Source organism: Leucoraja erinacea, unplaced genomic scaffold (genome assembly GCF_028641065.1).
Source record: "Leucoraja erinacea ecotype New England unplaced genomic scaffold, Leri_hhj_1 Leri_133S, whole genome shotgun sequence".
NCBI lineage: Eukaryota > Metazoa > Chordata > Chondrichthyes > Rajiformes > Rajidae > Leucoraja > Leucoraja erinaceus.
This window is the reverse complement of record NW_026575605.1, coordinates 124202-143208: the sequence shown is the minus strand read 5'-3', so window position 1 is coordinate 143208 and position 19007 is coordinate 124202. Positions and strand designations below refer to the sequence as shown.

The following is a 19007-nucleotide window of genomic DNA, read 5'->3' as shown; positions in this document are numbered from 1 at the left end:
ATGGAGAGTGACATTGTTAATTCAGAAACAATGGTTTTGAATTTAAAGAAAGGTAACTTTGAGGGTATGAGACGTGAATTGGCCAAGATTGACTGGCAATTAATTCTAAAAGGGTTGACGGTGGATATGCAATGGAAGACATTTAAAGACTGCATGGATGAACTACAAAAATTGTTCATCCCAGTTTGGCAAAAGAATAAATCAGGGAAGGTAGTACATCCATGGATAACAAGGGAAATCAGGGATAGTATCAAAGCAAAGGATGATGCGTACAAATTAGCCAGAAAAAGCAGCATACCGGAGGACTGGGAGAAATTCAAAGACCAGCAGAGGAGGACAAAGGGCTTAATTAGGAAAGGAAAAATAGATTATGAAAGAAAAATGGCAGGGAAGATAAAAACTGACTGCAAAAGTTTTTATAGATATATGACAAGAAAGAGATTAGTTAAAACAAATGTAGGTCCCTTGCAGTCAGCATGAGTTGATCATGGGGAACAAGGATATGGCGGACCAATTGAATAACTACTTTGGTTCCGTCTTCACTAAGGAAGACATAAATAATTTGCCGGAAATAGCAGGGGACCGCGGGTCAAAGGAGTTGGAGGAATTGAGTGAAATCCAGGTTAGCCGGAAGTGGTGTTGGGTAAATTGAATGGATTAAAGGGTGATAAATCCCCAGGGCCAGATAGGCTGCATCCCAGAGTACTTAAGGAAGTAGCTCCAGAAATAGTGGATGCATTAGTAATAATCTTTCAAAACTCTTTAGATTCTGGAGTAGTTCCTGAAGATTGGTGGGTAGCAAACGTAACCCCACTTTTTAAGAAGGGAGGGAGAGAGAAAATGGGGAATTACAGACCAGTTAGTCTAACATCGGTAAATGTGAGGTTATCCATTTTGGTGGCAAAAACAGGAAAGCAGACTATTATCTAAATGGTGGCCGATCGGGAAAGGGGGAGATGCAGCGAGACCTGGGTGTCATGGTACACCAGTCATTGAAGGTAGGCATGCAGGTGCAGCAGGCAGTAAAGAAAGCGAATGGTATGTTAGCTTTCATAGCAAAAGGATTTGAGTATAGGAGCAGGGAGGTTCTACTGCAATTGTACAGGGCCTTGGTGAGAACACACCTGGAGTATTGCGTACAGTTTTGGTCTCCAAATCTGAGGAAGGACATTATTGCCATAGAGGGAGTGCAGAGAAGGTTCACCAGACTGATTCCTGGGATGGCAGGGACTGTCTTATGAAGAAAGACTGGATAGACTTGGTTTATACTCTCTAGAATTTAGGAGATTGAGAAGGGATCTTATAGAAACTTACAAAATTCTTAAGGGGTTGGACAGGCTAGATGCAGGAAGATTGTTCCCGATGTTGGGGAAGTCCAGGACAAGGGGTCACAGCTTAAGGATAAGGGGGAAATCCTTTAAAACCGAGATGAGAAGAACCTTTTTCACACAGAGTGGTGAATCTCTGGAGCTCTCTGCCACAGAGGGTAGTTGAGGCCAGTTCATTGGCTATATTTAAGTGGGAGTTAGATGTGGCCCTTGTGGCTAAGGGGATCAGGGGGTATGGAGAGAAGGCAGGTACGGGATACTGAGTTGGATGGTCAGCCATGATCATATTGAATGGCGGTGCAGGCTCGAAGGGCCGAATGGCCTACTCCTGCACCTAATTTCTATGTTTCTATGTTTCTATGTGTCTAACTCTTCTATTGAATCAATTTATACTCCACGCTGCCTCGGCTGGAGAAACTCAGCGGGTGCAGCAGCATCTATGGAGCGAAGGAAATAGGCAACGTTGCGGGCCAAACCCTTTCTTCAGACTGATAGGGGTAGGGGGGCGGTGGCGGGGAGAAGGAAGGAAAAAGGAGGAGGAGGAGCCCGAGGGCTGAGGAAGGGGAGGAGACAGCAAAGACTAACAAAATTGGGAGAATTCAATGTTCATGCCCGCAGGATGCAGACTCCCCAACATGCCCGCAGGATGTAGACCCTCGGACTATCCTTGATCGGACTTTGCTGGCTTTACCTTGTACTAAACGATATTCCCTCATCATGTGTAGGACAGAACGGCAGATGCTGATTTGAATGGAAGATAGACACAAAATGCTGGAGTAACTCAGTGGGACAGGCAGCATCTCTGGAGAGAAGGAATGGGTGACGTTTTGGGTCGAGACCCTTCTTCAGACTGATGTCAGGGGAGCGGGCGGGAGAGAGATAGAATGTAGTCAGAGACAGTAAGACTAGTGGGAGAACTGGGAAGGGGGAGGGGATGGATGGAATGCATGGGCTACTTTGAAGTTAGAGAAGTCAATATTCATACCGCTGGGGTGCAAACTACCCAAGCGAAATATGAGGTGCTGTTCCACCAACTTGTGCTGGGCCTCACTCTGGCAATGGAGGAGGCCCAGGACAGAAAGGTCAATGTGGGAATGGGAGGGGGAGTTGAAGTGCTGAGCCACCAGGAGATCAGGTCTGTTAAGACGGACTGAGCGGAGGTGTTCAGCAAAACGATCGCCAAGCCTGCGCTTGGTCTCACCAATGTAGAGAAGTTGACACCTGGAACAGCGGATACAGCAGATGAGGTTGGAGGAGGTGGGTGAACCTCTGCCGTACCTGGAAAGACTGTTTGGGTCCTTGGATGGAGTCGAGGGGGGAGGTAAAGGGACAAGTGTTGCATCTCCTGCGGTTACAGGGGAAAGTACCTGGGGAGGGGGTGGTTTGGGTGGGAAGGGACGAGCTGACCAGCGAGTTGCGGAGGGAACAGTCTCCGTGGAAAGCAGAAAGTGGTGGAGATGGGAAGATGTGGCCAGTAATGGGATCCCATTGGAGGTGGCGAAAGTGTTGGAGGATTATATTCTGTATGTGACGGCTGATGGGGTGGAAGATGAGGACAAGGTTTATTCCCTTATCATGTATCTGTACAATGCAAATAGACAATAGACCACAGGTGCAGGAGTAGGCCATTCGGCCCTTTGAGCCAACACCGCCATTCAATGTGATCATGGCTGATCATCCCCAATCAGTACACTGTTCCTGCCTTCTCCCCAAATCCCCTGACTCTGACCCTGAGTCCTATCTAGCTATCTCTTGAAAGCATCCAGAGAACCTGCCTCCACCGATCTCTGAGGCAGAGAATTCCACAGACTCACCACTCTCTGTGTGAAAAAGTGTTTCCTCGTCTCTGTTCTAAATGGCTTATTCCTTATTCTTTAACTATGGCCCCTGGTTCTGGACTCCCCCAACATCGGGAACATGTTTCCTGCGTCTAGCGTGTCCAAGCCCTTAACATTCTTATATGTTTCAATGAGAAATCCCTCTCATCCTTCTAAACTCCAGAGTGTACAAGCCCAGCTGCTCCATTCTCTCAGCATATAACAGTCCCACCATCCCGGGAATTAATCTTGTAAACCTACGCTGCACTCCCTCAATAGCAAGAATGTCCTTCCTCAAATGGCTGGATTGTAATCATGTATTGTCTTTCCGCTGACTGGTTAGCACAACAAAAGCTTCTCACTGCACACGTGACAATAAACTGAACTGTAACTGCCTCTAGAATGTTGGCTGGATTGGAGGGTATTAGCTAGAAGGAGAGGATGGACAACTGCCTCACAGCCCCAGAGACCCGGGCTCGATCCTGGCCTTCGCCGCTGTTTGTGCGGAGTTTGCACGTTCTCCCTGCGACCGTGAAGGTTTCCTGCTGGTGCTCCCGTCTCCTCCCACATCCCAAGGACTACTGGAGGCTAGGTTAATTGGTCTCTGTAAATTGTTTCCAAAGGATTAGCCTTCATCAGTCAGAGTATTGAGTGGAGAGTGCTCACAAAAATGCTGGAGAATCTCAGCGGGTGCAGCAGCATCTATGGAGCGAAGGAGATAGGCAACGTTTCGGGCCGAAACCCTTCTTCAGACTTATTGAGTGGAGAGGTTGGGAGGTCATGCTACAGTTTTACATGACATTGGTATGGCCACAGATTTAGAGTATTGTGTTTAGTTTTGGTCACCTTGTTGCAGGAAAGATGGTGTTAAGCTTGAAAGCGTGCAGACAGGATTTCTAAGGATATTTCCATGAAGGGCCCGAGCTATGGATAGAGGTTGAACAGGCTAGGACTATTTATGTCAGCGCAGGAGGATGAGGGGTGATCTTATAGAGGTGTATAACATCATGAGTTGAATAGATCGGGTAGATGCACAGAGTCTAGTGCCCAGAGTATGTGAATAAAGAACCAGAGGGCCTTGTACCTTGTGGTCATCATTTCCGTAGAGCCCCCCACGGATTATACTGGAAGTTGACCAATTTATACTGGACAATCTTTTCCATTTATACCAAGACAATTAACCTACAAACCTGGACGTCTTTGGAGCGTGGGAGGAAACCGAAGATCTCGGAGAAAACCCAAGAGGTCACTGTGAGAATGTACAAACTCCGTACAGACAGCGCCCGTAGTCGGGATCGAACCCGGGTCTCTGGCGCTGCATTTTGCTGTAAGGCGGAAACTCTACCGCTGCGCCACCGTGACTCCATATGTTTAAGGTGAAGGGGGGAAAGATTTAATAGGAATCTGAGGGGAGGGTAACATTTTCAAACATAGGGTGGCGGGTGTATGGAACAAGTTGCCAGAGGAGGTAGTCGAGGCAGGGACTGTCCCAACGTTTAAGAAACAGACAGGTACATACATAGACGTGAGAGGTTTGGAGGGATATGGACCAAATGCAGGCAGGAGGGACTAGTGTAGTAGGGACATGTTTGTCGTTGTGGGCAAATTGGGCCACACTTAATACGCTATGATACTATGGCTCAATGAATGGTCTATTCCTGGATGCTGTTGTGTGTTCCATATTCTAAATGAACCCTGGAAAAGTTTAAGCATCAAACAGTCATACAGCAGGGACACAGGCCCCTCGGCCCATCACCTCTATGCTGAACAAGATGCCCCATAAATAGCAGACAACAGAAGTAACTCCATGAAGATCCATCTCAGCTCATCCCATTTGATCAACCTAATGGATGAATAAGGCCTGATATATTTATAACAGAACGACGTACCTTTAGGAACGAGACGAGGAGGAATTTCTTTAGTCAGAGGGTGGTGAATCAGTGGGATTCATTGAGTGGTACTATCCTGCACACTAGGGACAATTTACAGAAGCCAATTAACCTACAAACCTGCACGACCTTTGGGTGTGGGAAGATACTGGAATATCCGGAGAAACCCCACGCGGTCACAGGGAGAACGTGCGAACTTTAGAAGGATGAGGGGAAACCTCATTGGAACTTGCTGAACAGTGAAAGGCCTGGATAGAGTGGATGTGGAGAGGATGCTTGCACTGGTGGGGGAATCTAGGACCAGAGGTCACAGCCTCGGAATAAATGGGCGTACCTTTAGAAAGGAGATGAGAAGGAATTTTAGTCGGAGGGTACTAAATCTGTGGAATTCATTGCCACAGAAGGCTGTGGAGGCCATCAATGGATGTTTTTAAGGTGGAGATTGTTAGATTTTTGATTAGTTAAGGATTCAGGGGTTATGGGGAGAAGGCAGGAGAATGGGGTTGAGAGGGAGAGATAGGTCAGCCATGATTGAATGGCGGAGTAGACTTAATGGGCTGAATGGCCTAATTCTGCTCCTATAACTTATGAACTCCACACGGACGATGCCCGCCATCTAAATCAAAGGCAGCAACTCCACACTTGTGGGCTTGTTCACAGAGAGTTGTGAGTCCGTGGAATCCTCTGCCTCAGAGAGCGGTGGAGGCAGGTTCTCTGGATGCTTTCAAGAGAGAGCTAGATGGGGCTCTTAAAGTTAGTGGAGTCAGGGGATATGGGGAGAAGGCAGGAACGGGGTACTGATTGGGGATGATCAGCCATGATCACATTGAATGGCGGTGCTGGCTCGAAGGGCCAAATGGCCTACTCCTGCTCCTATTGTCTATTGTCTACCATGATGCCGTTGTGATAGGCAGGAAAACCTCCAGAGATTAAAAGACAAGGGGTGCAAGGTAAGAATAGATGCAAATTGTGAAGTCGGAGGAAGGAATGTAGGTGTAAGAAATGTTCAAGCATACTTGTTGCCGGCATCTATTTTGATGGTAACCTCCTGCTTCAAGTCTTTTAGCTCATCGTGCGGCATAGTCCCCGAGAGAAGCTGAGATCTTTTCTCGATCAAGTTGCACATCCTCGAGGTGACCTGGCGAAACTTGTTGACTTGTCCAGCCTGGAGTAAGATAGAAGCAAAATCAAAGTTACCAGTTTAGTCCAGTTTAGAGATACAGTGCGGAAACAGGCCCCACTGGCACACTAGGTCTGCGCCGACCAGCGATCACCCTGTACACCTTCGCTAACCAACACACACAGTTCAGATTAGTTTATTGTGACTCAGCCAATAGACAATAGGTGCAGGAGTAGGCCATTCGGCCCTTCGAGCCAGCACCGCCATTCAATGTGATCATGGCTGATCATCCCCAATCAGTACCCCGTTCCTGCCTTCTCCCCATATCCCCTGACTCCGCTATTTTTAAGAGCTCTGTCCAGCTCTGTCTTGAAAGCATCCAGAGAACCTGCCTCCACCGCCCTCTGAGGCAGAGAATTCCACAGACTCACAACTATCTGTGTGAAAAAGTTGCTGGCTCGAAGGGCCAAATGGCCCAGTCCTGCACCTATTGTCTATTGTCTATTGTCTAATGTACAATAAAAAAACAACACAAGAACGGGCCCTTCAGCCCACATAGTCTGTGCCCACATGACACCATCTCTTGTCTGCTTGCATTTGATCCATATTCCTCCTTTCCCTCCATAAACCTATCCAAAACGCTCCTAAACACCACTATCCTCTCTGCCTCTACCACTACCACTCCATGTTCCAGGCATTCACCACTCGCTGTGTAAAAAAAAACTTGCCCTACTCATCCACTTTAAACTTTCCCCTTTTCACCTTAAAGCTATGCCCTCTATTTCCACCCTGGAGTAAAGGTTCTGGTCGACTACCCTATCGCTGCCTCTCATCATTTTCATGTTCATAAGTTCCAGGAGAAGAATGAGGCCAATCGGCCCATCGAGTCTACTCTGCCATTCAATCATGGCTGATCTAACCCCATTCTCCTGCCTTCTCCCCATAACCTCAGACACCCGTACTAATCAAGAATCGGTCAATCTCCGCCTGAAAAATATCCACTGACTTGTCCTCCACAGCCTTCTGTGACAAAGAATTCCACAGATTCACCACCCTCTGACTAAATAAATTCCTCCTCATCTCCTTTCTAAAAATATGATTTTAAATTCAGAGGCTATAGCGAGACTCTCTCACTAGTGGAAACATCCTCTCGGTTAGTATCTAGTACAGGTGTCAGGGGTTATGAGGAGAAGGCAGGAGAATGGGGTTAGGAGGGAGGGATCGATCAGCCATGATTGAATGGCAGAGTAGACTTGATGGGCCGAATGGCCTAATTCTGCTCCTATCACTTATGATCTTATGATCTCTCCGCATCTGTTCTCTCCAGGCCTTTCACTATTTGGTGAGTTTCAATGAGGTGTTCCCCCCCCCCCCCCCTCCCCCCCCCACCCCCCCCACCCCCCCCCCCCCCCCCTCCCCCCCCCCCCGATCCTTCTAACTCCAGCAAGTGCAGAGGCCCAGTGCCTTCCAAAAACTCATCATGTTAACCCACTCATTCCTGGGATCATTCTCGTAAATCTCCTCTGGACCCTCTCCAACGCCAACACATTCTTCCTTAAAAAAGGAGGACCCCAAACTGCTCATAAAACTCCAAATATGGCCTAAGCAGTGTGAGCATGACATCCCTGCCTTTGTATTCTAGTCCTCTCGAAATAAATGCCAGCATTGCGTTTTCCCAGCTCACTACTGATTCAACTTACAAAGTAACCTTTTGGGAATCCTGAGCTAGCACTTCCAAGTCCCTTTGCACCTCTGATTCCTGAATCCGCTCTCCATTCAGAAAATAGTCTAAGCCTTTATTCCACCGCCAATATGCATGACTCCATGGTTTTATATAGTTCTCTCAGTCTGAAGAAGGGTTCCAACCCAAAAAGTCGCCTATCCATGTTCTCCGGAAATGCTGCCTGACCCGCTGTACTCTGTGTCCTTTTATATAGTTCCATAAGGTTAAGGAGACGAGGGAAGGTAGAATCCTATAACACTCCCATTACAGTATAACAACAAGTCTCGGGATGTACTGAACACAAGCAGCCTGGGACACCAGGAGTCACCAGGAGTCACGGCGGTGAAGCAGTATAGTTGCTGCCTTACATCATTAGAGTCCTGGGTTCGATCTTAACTATGGGTGCTATCTGCACGGAGTTTGCACGTTCTCCCCATCAGGCAAGAGGCACAGAAGTGGGAAAACGCACAGCAGCAGATTCAAGGACAGTTTGTTCCCAGCTGTTATCAGGCAACTGAACCATCCTCCCACAACCAGAGAGCTGTGCTGAACTACTATCTACCTCTTTGGTGACCCTCGGACTATCCTTGATCGGACTTTGCTGGCTTTACCTTCTAATGATAAGTTAATCTCTTATCATTAGAATTCCACATACACCTCTTAGAATAAAGGGGAGGTCCTTTCAGACCGAGGTGAGAAAAAACTTTTTCACCCAGAGAATTGTGAATTTGTGGAATTCCCTGCCACAGAGGGCAGTGGAGGCCAAGTCACTGGATGGATTTAAGAGAGAGTTAGATAGAGCTCTAGGGGCTGGTGGAGTCAAGGGATATGGGGAGAAGGCAGGAACGGGTTATTGATAGGGGACGATCAGCCTTGATCACAATGAATGGCGGTGCAGGCTCGAAGGGCCGAATGGCCTCCTCCTGCACCTATTTTCATGTTTCTATGTCTATGTTTCTATCATGTATCTGTACACTGTAAATGGATCGATTGTAATCATGTATTGTCTTTCATGGTTAGCAAGCAACAAAAAGGGAAACACTGTACCGACACTGTGCATGTGACAAATAAAATTGACAATGACTTTGTACCTCGGTACACGTGACAATAAACTAACCTCAAACTGACCTGCGTGGGTTTTACTTGGGAACTCCGCTCTCCTCCCACATTCCAAAGACATGCTGCTTTTGTAGGCCAATTGGCTTCGGTAAAGATAGTAAATTGTCCCTAGCGTGTACGGGATAGTTTTAGTGTACGGGGATGGCTGGCGCGGACACGGTGGGCCTGTCTACCCGCTTTATCTCTAAACTAAACTAAACCTGACACGTCAGTCTCATCAAAATACTCCCTTCAAAAACGAGTGAGAAATGCTGATCTAATTCCACAATGAACAAAAAAAAAATGTCAGCAATGTGAATTGCCTCGAAAACTTCCACCGCTGAGTGACTGTGAAGGAAAAGTTATAATTAAGCACTCAACGCTAATTAAGCTGGTATTCATGTCTCAGTGTGACACGGTGCCATAATTGGTTATTACAGAACAGGGCAGCTGTAGTCTCTCAAACATCTCCCCACTAATTCTCACATTAGTTTTATAATTGGCCTTTTTGTAACAGAGCACGTGGGGCAGCGAATGTCATTATCCTCGTTTTTTCAAGAGTCAAGAGTGTTTTATTGTCATGTGTCCCAGATAGGACAATGAAATTCGTGCTTGCTGCAGCGCAACACAATATGTAAACATAATACAGAACAGGAGAGAAAACGTTCAGTGTGTGTGTATATATACTCTGGAATTCCCTGGAATTCTCTGCCACAGAAGGTAGTTGAGGCCAGTTCATTGGCTATATTTATGAGGGAGTTAGATGTGGCCCTTGTGGCTAAAGGGATCAGGGGGTATGGAGAGAAAGCAGGTACAGGATACTGAGTTAGATGATCAGCCATGATCATATTGAATGGCGGTGCAGGCTCGAAGGGCCGAATGGCCTCCTCCTGCACCTATTTTCTATGTTTCTATGTTTCTATACACACGCACATATACTCAATAAATAAACAAATATAGTGCAATAATTACGATGGTCTCTTGTAGTTCAGAACTTATGAGGTTGTTGTGTTTAATAGCCTGAAGGCTGTGGGGAAGTAGCTGTTCCTGAACCTGGACGTTACAGTTTTCAGGCTTCTGTACCTTCTTCCTGATGGCAGCAGTGAGATGAGTGTGTGGCCAGGTTGGTGTGGGACTTTGATGATGTTGGCTGCCTTTTTGAGGCAGCGACTGCGATAGATCCCTTCGATGGTGGGGAGGTCAGAGCCGTAGGGGAAGGATGAAAACCCACAATCCTGTCTATATCAATGGGCCGATGGTGGAGAGGGTCAATAACTTCAAATTCCTGGGCGTGCATATATCAGAAGACCTTTCCTGGACCCAGCACACGGATGGAATTATAAAGAAGGCACATCAGCGACTCTACCTCCTGAGAAGATTACGGAGATTCGGCATGTCGAAGAGGACTCTCCTAAACCTCTACAGGTGCACAGTAGAGAGCATGCTGACCAGTTGCATCGTGGCCTGGTTCGGCAACTTGAACGTCCAGGAGCGGAAAAGACTACAAAATGTAGTGACCACTGCCCAGTCCATCACCGGCATTGACTTGTGCTGCAGCAAGTAAGATTTTCATTGTCCAGTCCGGGACATATGACAATAAAACACTCTTGACTCTTGACTCCCTTTGACTTGGGTCGGGACCCTTCTTCAAACTAACATCCTAGCTTGCCCAACCAAGCCTGCTCTTTAGCATTCCGAAGAAAATGGTGTTGTCAGCTTCTGATCACCTTTGCTACATCATAGAAACATAGAAAATAGGTGCAGGGGGAGGCCATTCGGCCCTTCGAGCCAGCACCGCCATTCATTGTGATCATGACTGATCGTCCCCTATCAATAACCCGTGCGTGCCTTCTCCCCATATCCCTTGACTCCACTAGCCCCTAGAGCTCTATCTAACTCTCTCTTAAATCCATCCAGTGACTTGGCCTCCACTGCCCTCTGTGGCAGGGAATTCCATAAATTCACAACTCTCTGGGTGAAAACGTTTTTTTCTCACCTCAGTCTTAAATGGCCTCCCCTTTATTCTAAGACTGTGGCCCCTGGTTCTGGACTCGCTCCACAATGGGAACATTTTTCCTGCATCTAGCTTGTCCAGTCCTTTTATAATTTTATATGTTTCTACAAGAGAGCCCCCCTCATCCTTCTGAACTCCAGTGAATACAAGCCTAGTCTTTTCAATCTTTCCTCGTATGACAGTCCCGCCATTCCAGGGATCAATCTTGTGCCAGAACAAAACTCATGTTATGGTCATACGACCAATCATTACCCTTACGTGCCTGGAAGCACAGACATTAATGAAAAGCATCAGATTTGCAACTGAGACAGTGGCCAATTGACAATTGGCCTTGAGCTTCGAAATGTCTAAAACTGGCAAGATGAAAATTGATATAATTGGATGATTGGACGCCGTTTGGAACTGATGAGGCCGCAGCTACTGCAGTTCCCCAGCCATTACAAGAGTTCGCTAAATTAATTTGACACAGTCTCGATTTAGCTGGAAGCTGGTACCAGTCTAAATCATCACTAATTGAGCTGTGAGCTTCCAAGGTCTCGAGGATCTTCCTACATGACATATTAAAGCATTGCTCAAGTCCGGGTTTGGTCACCCCATCACTGAACAAAATGGTGGTGAAACTGTGCAATTTATCACTCACAGAAGGCTGTGGAGACCAAGTCAATGGATTTTTTTTAAGGCAGAGATAGATAGAGTTTTGATTAGTACGGGTGTCAGGGGTTATGGGGAGAAGGCAGGAAGGAGAGATAGATCATCCATGATAGCATGACGGAGTAGACTTGATGGGCCGAATGGCCTAACTCTGCTCCTATCACATGATCTCTCCACATACACTCGATTTCGGCCTTTCACTATGTGAACATGAAATGGATGACATGTGATTGGTTATTGGTTAAGGGATTGGACATGCTAGAGGCAGGAAACATCTTAGAAACATAGAAACATAGAAATTAGGTGCAGGAGTAGGCCATTCGGCCCTTCGAGCCTGCACCGCCATTCAATATGATCATGGCTGATCACCCAACTCAGTATCCCGTACCTGCCTTCTCTCCATACCCTCTGATCCCCTTGGCCACAAGGGCCACATCTAACTCCCTCTATACAATCTGCTCAACTACCCTCACAGAGAGTTCCTCACCCTCTCAGTTCTACATCTCGGTTTTAAAGGATTTCCCCCTTTCTTAACTGTGACCCCTTGTGACTTCCCCAACATCGGGAAAATCCTGATGACATGTCCAATTAAGAATTTTTAAGTTTCTATAAGATCCCCTCTCAATCTCCTAAATTCTAGAGGTATAAACCAAGTGGATCCATGTCATAAGACAGGATCCCAGGATCAGTAAACCTTCTCTGCACTCCCCTATGGCAATAATGTCCTTCCTGGGGGAGTCCAAAACTGCACGCAAACCAGGTGGGTCTCACAGTTTAACAACTACAAATGTTGGGGGGTCCAGAACCAGGGGTCACAGTTTAAGAAAAAGGGGTAGGCCATTGAGGACTGAGATGAGGAAAAACTTTTTCACCCAGAAAGAAAGCATACAAACTCCACAGTTATAACAGCGGAGGCAAGGACTGAACCCATGTCCCCCGCGTTGTAAGGTAGCTTTTCTACCAGGTGCGCCACAGTACTGCCTAACTGGGATCATAGTTAAAGTTAGGCCTGGATTTTTAATAACCTGTGACCCACTGTTGCTTCGTGTCATAGAGTCAAACGTGGAAACACGTCCATTGTTCCAACTTGCCCAGACCACCCCATCTACACTAGTCCCATTTGGCTGCGCTTGGCCCATATCACTCCAAACATATCCATGTTCCTGTCCAAATGTCTTTTGAACACTGCGACTGAACAACTCCTCTGGCAGCTCGTTCCATACACCTATTACGCTTTGTGTGAAAATGTAGCCTCTCAGGTTCCTATATCATCTTGCCCCCCCTCACTTTCAACCGATGCCCTCTGGTTCTTCACTTTAGACCTTAGATAAACAGCGTGGAAACAGACGGTTCAGACCACCGATTCCACGCCGACCAGTAATCACCCCGTACACTAGAAACATAGAAAATAGGTGCAGGAGTAGGCCATTCAGCCCTTTGAGCCTGCACCGCCATTCAATATGATCATGGCTGATCATCCAACTCCGTATCCTGTACCTGCCTTCTCTCCATACCCCCTGATCCCTTTACCCACAAGGGCCACATCTAATTCCCTCTTAAATATAGCCAATGAACTGGCCTCAACTACCTTCTGTGGCAGAGAATTCCAGAGATTCACCACTCTCTGTGTGAAATTTATTTTTCTCATCTTGGTCCTAAAAGATTTCCCCCTAATCCTTAAACTGTGACCCCTTGTTCTGGACTTCCCCAACATCGGGAACAATCTTCCTGCATCTAGCCTGCCCAACCCCTTAAGAATTTTGTAAGTTTCTATAAGATCCCCCCCTCAATCTTCTACATTCTAGCGAGTGCAAGCCGACTAGGACTAATCTATACAAGAGGGACAATTTATAATTTACAGAAGCCAATTAATCTACAAACCTACACGATTTTGGGGTGTGGGAGGAAACTGGAGCACCCGGAGAAAGCCCACGCAGGTCACGGGGAGAACGTACAAACTCCGTACAGACAGTGCCCGCAGTCAGGATCGAACCCGGGTCTCCGGCACCGTGTCGCAGCAACTATACCGCTGCGCCACCGTGGCAACCCAAATTACCGCCTAGCTGGGATCTATCACAAAGGTGTAGACTGGCCCTGGGTTTTTGAAGTCCTGTCATTCATTGTTGGTTGGTGCCCAGAAGATGGACACAAATAGCTGGAGTAACTCAGCGGGTCAGGCAGCATCTCTGGAAAAAAGGAATAGGTGTCGTTTCGTGTCAAGACCCTTCCTAAGACCCTTCTTGCATCTGCAGTTCCTTTTCTACACATTTGGTTTATCATAAGATCATGAGATCACAAGTGATGGGACTGGAGTTAGGCCAGTCGGCCCATCAAGTCTACTCCACCATTCAATGATGGATGATGTACAGTATCTTCCCCTCTCAACCCCATTCTCCTGCCTTCTCTCCATAACCTCTGACACCCGTACTAATCAAGAATCTATCTATCTCTGCCTTAAATACATCCACTGGCTTTGCCTACACAGCCTTCTGTGGCGAAGAATTCCACGCCAATTTATTCCACGCCGGTTTAACTTGTAAACTACGGGACACAAAACACGCAGTCGCTCTGAAGGTAAGCAACATTGATATTCAGGCTGTCTTCTGTTTGTGTGGACAACCTCAACCTCTGCAGTTCAACAGCAATTCATTCTGTCGAGAGGCTTTGCGACATTTCCCCAGATGTGATAAGGAAATAAATACATTCAAATATCTTTTCCCCCTTATCAAAAAGAGATATTAAGCGGCCAGGAGCAAACAGGAAGAAAAATTAACACTGAGGCAGGAACAAAACAACTTAAAAAAAAACATTAGATTGCAGATCACCAACCAGATTAGAATTGAAAAGTTAAAGACAAGCTGAAAATGTTGAGTTTAAGTTTCGAATCGAGATACAGTGAGCCCCGCGCCAACCAGCGTTCCCCACACATTAACACTATCCTACACACACTAGGGACAATGTTACATTCATTCCAAGCCAGTGGTGAATCTCTGGAACTCTCTGCCACAGAGGGTAGTTGAGGCCAGTTCATTGGCTATAGCCAATTAGCCGAGTTAGATGGCCCTGTAGGGGATCAGGGGAGTGGAGATGAAGGACGGGAAAAGTTGGATTTTCAGCCCCATATTGGATGGCGGTGCAGGTTGGCCGAATCTACTGTGGAATTTCTATGTTTCTATGTTTGCCTCATAAGGCAGAGTGGGAGGAAAAACTTTTTCTCAAGGGTTGAGCATCAAGAGAATTTTATTGTCAGAAGGCAGTGGTGTCGGTTCTCAATAGCATCACGAGTTTATTGTCATGACTCCCAGATAGCATCACGTAACCACGACTAGCATCACGTCCTACCTACGACCGACCTATGACCTCCTACGATCTCCTACGACCTCGTGACGACAATGCTACGAGTCGGCAGAGGTCGTGAATTAGGTCGTGGAAGTGGGACAGGCCCTTTAAGCCAGCAAAGTCTGATCAAGAATAGACCGATGAGGTAGATAGTAGTTCAGCACCACTCTCTGGGTTGTGGTAGGATGGTTCAGTTGCCTGATAACAGCTGGGAAGAAACTGTCCCTGAATCTGGAGGTGTGCCTTTTCACGCTTCTGTACCTCTAGCCTGATGGGAGAGGGGAGAAGAGGGAGTGGCCGGGGTGAGACTGGTCCTTGATGATGTTGCTGGCCTTGCCGAGGCAGCGTGAGGTGCAGATGGAGTCAATGGAAGAATAATTAACGCAGTCGAAAGAATACCGAGTGCTTGGATTCATAAAGCTTTTCCAGATTTAAAAGCTGCCTTGCAATCTGTGTTCCACTTGAAGCAAGTCTCAGTTTCAAACCTCTCCTTGATTTATATCGATCAGATAAGAGGTTTAGCTGCCTTACTGGGTTGCAAATTGATATTTATTTTGTAATCCGAAGCTGATGGATGGGGTACAGCCTCATCATCATAACACATTCTAAGCTGGTCGTTCGGATTAATCCTCCTCGATCTTTCTTGGACTCGAGTCTAACCACAAACGGCATCTTTCTCTTCTAAGATAAGGACTCCAAATACATTGCCTTTAGACAATCCCTTCACTGGATGTAACAACACCATTATTTATTGTCTGTCATTGACTACCCTTGAAACAGTTCATAGGTTCACAAGTGACAGGAGCAGAATTCGGCCATTCGGCCCGGGATGGCGGGACTGTCATATGCTGAGAGAATGGAGCAGCTGGGCTTGTACACTCTGGAGTTTAGAAGGATGAGAGGCGATCTCATTGAAACATAAAAGATTGTTAAGGGCTTGGACACGCTAGAGGCAGGAAACATGTTCCCGATGTTGGGGGAGTCCAGAATCAGGTTAAGAATAAGGGGTAAGCCATTTAGAACAGAGATGAGGAAACACTTTTTCTCACAGAGAGTGGTGAGTCTGTGGAATTCTCTGCCTCAGAAGGCGGTGGAGGCAGGTTCTCTGGATGCTTTCAAGAGAGAGCTAGATAGAGCTCTTAAAGATAGCAGAGTCCGGGGATATGGGGAGAAGGCAGGAACGGGGTATTGATTGGGGATGATCAGCCATGATCACATTGAATGGAGGTGCTGGCTCGAAGGGCCGAATGGCCTACTCCTGCACCTATTGTCTATTGTCTATCAAGTCTACTTTGACATTCAATCATGGTTGATCCATCTCTCCCTCCTAACCCCAGAAGGCTCCTGTCTTCTCCCCATAACCCCTGATCCCCGTCCTAATCAACTTCTCTTGGTAGAAATGTAGTTAGGACTCTACCAAGTTGATTTGTGCGGAGTCCTGGACAGGTAAGCATTATTTTTTTCTTACAATCTACGGAGGTGAACCAGGTTAATTTGTAAACAACAAACCAACCTATGTTCAGTCCGCCTTGGCCTATGCGATCTCCCAGTTGCCAAACTGACTGACAAGCCAATCAAGGGATAATAACTGAATGTGTATGGACTCTCCTTCAGGCCTAATCAAGGACGATTGGTTAAGTTGTTAGCATCAGTGTGTATGAAAATCCAATCCCCTCAGAGTGATTCTAGGCCTTTGGTAGGAAAAGCAATCAGACCGGTCATTCAATGATCCAAGCCCCACTCTTACAGCCCCACTTTAAAGATTCCCGCCCCCCCCCCCCCCATTATCAGCTCCTGGGAAAGTCCCCAGAGGTGTCCGCAACCTTTCATGCAGTTCTCCATATCCCGGTTGCTAAACACTTTAACCCCCCTCTTCCCATTCCCACACTGACCATTCTGTCCAAGGCCTCCTCCATTGTTCACAGTGAGGCCCAGCACAAGTTGGGGGAACAGCACCTCATATTTAGCTTGGGTAGACAAAAATGCTGGAGAAACTCAGCGGCTGTGGCAGCATCTATGGAGCGAAGGAAATAGGCAACATTTCGACCCGAAACGTGGCCTATTTCCTTTGTTCCATAGATGCCGCCTCACCCGCTGAGTTTCTCCAACATTTCTGTCCCTCTTCGATTTTCCAGCATCTGCAGTTCCTTCTTAATCATATTTAGCTTGGGCAGCTTTTACAGCCCAGCGGAATGGATATTGACCTTCAATTTCAAGTAATCCTTGCAACCCTTTAGAAGGATGAGAGGGGATCTTATTGAAACATATAAGATTATTAAGGGTTTGGACAAGCTAGAGGCAGGAAACATGTTCCCGGTGTTGGGGGGAGTCCAGAACAGGGGCCACAGTTTAAGAATAAGGAGCAAGCCATATAGAACGGAGACAAGGAAACAAGGAAAGAGGGCGGTGGAGCCAGGTTCTCTGGATACTTTCAAGAGAGAACTAGATAGGGCTCTTAAAGATAGCGGAGTCAGGGGATATGGGTGTTAATCCTGGCTAAATTGGAGCAGCCATGGTAATAAAAGTGAGTAAGGGCTTGTGTGCTGCTAGGCCATTTTGGTCGTTAAATGTGCCTTTGAGGCAAGCTGCAGAATGGGACATCTGCAGTATCTTACAATAAGGTGTAAAATGCATGGAACTGATTGGGTCAATGCAAACCAGATATACATAGTGTCAATTGTGTTGCGAAGCCTTATTTGGATAGTTGTTGATTGGTTGAAATGTTAAACCTTGTCTGAGTTGTCTGAATCCCAAGGCACATGTTGCATTATCCATCTATGTTAGCTTCTTTCTGGAAGCTCCTTTTGAATACAATGTATTAGTTACTATGTTAATGGGTTAGGGAACTGATAATCATGTACTGTCATAATCGATATGTGTTATTGGACTGTACAGAGACCACCTCCATGTGGTTCGGCCCCTCAAGGTTCGGGGACCTCTGAAAGGTAGCTCCCACGAGATCCTATGTCGATCTTTTGGAAGAACGCTTGAGACTGCATGACCTTTTGGAGTGTCTCTGCTTGCATGAGGCTGGAAGGGCTTGGCCGAGCAGATACAAGGATAGAACCCGTGGTGGTTATGTATTGCATTGGGGAACTTGTGTTGCGTGATCCAAAATAAAGTTTAGTTGCTCAAGTGCTTGATTCAGTATTTTATTGACTGAGACTAGACTGGTGGGAGCTTAGAATGGGCTATTTACATGGGGAAAGGGCATGAATGGGGATGATCAGCCATGATCACATTGAATGGCGGTGCTGGCTCGAAGGGCCGAATGGCCTCCTCCTGCACCTATTGTCTATCTCTCTTTGCAGCACGTAACTGGAAAGAGTGATTGCTATTCCTGCCGATATTTTAACTTACTTTTGGCTTGGCAGTTTGAAAACTGAAGGCAGGGATCAAACAATGAGCATTGAGAGGAGTTTGGATTTGGAGGCATATTTTTTTCTGAACAAAAGGCAGAACACTGAGGCTGAAAGATGTTTTATTTTGATAAAGAACACGAAGAAACGCTGCACTTCCCATCAAACAATGCTTTCTCACTAGCTCGAGGAGTTTCCTCAGCCTGAATCTGGTAGCTGTCAGCATTGGAATCCATAATGAAACATAGAAACACTACTCCTGTCAGAAGCAATCATTTTACTCTCAGCTAAAAAAAAAAAAGTCTTCTCGGCTCATACATTGTTAACATTTCCACTTTTCTGTCAACTCTACAGCTGGGTAATTCATTTTGATGTTTTCAACACATCTCGAGCAGTAAAAAGATTCTATTGAGAAAACCCATATCTATACACTGCATGAAATATCTTCATTCTTTTTCATCAGCTTGGTTGCACTTCATAATCCTACTCATAATCATACTTTATTAGCCAAGTATCTGGATCTGTATCTGGATGTAATACGCTGAAACGCTCCAGGGAGAGCATCACTCAGCACTATGATGATGGTGGATGTGCTAGTCGAGATGGAGATGCTTCTGGAGTTGCATCTTTGTATGTGTTGGTGTTTTGGAGATCTCTGATGCTGGCTGG

The 19007-nt window shown here is 46.5% G+C and overlaps 1 protein-coding gene across 1 annotated transcript in view; it reads right to left on the bottom strand.

Annotated features, from left to right (window-relative positions):
* LOC129715704 (dedicator of cytokinesis protein 2) overlaps positions 1–19007 on the bottom strand; it is a gene marked incomplete at its 3' end in the record, with an annotated part of 264879 nt that overhangs the window by 138164 nt on the left and 107708 nt on the right. Inside the window, exon 6 of the mRNA XM_055665562.1 lies at positions 6051–6199. Within this exon, the coding sequence (XP_055521537.1) occupies positions 6051–6199 (149 nt within the window). The remainder of the gene's footprint in view (positions 1–6050; positions 6200–19007) is intronic.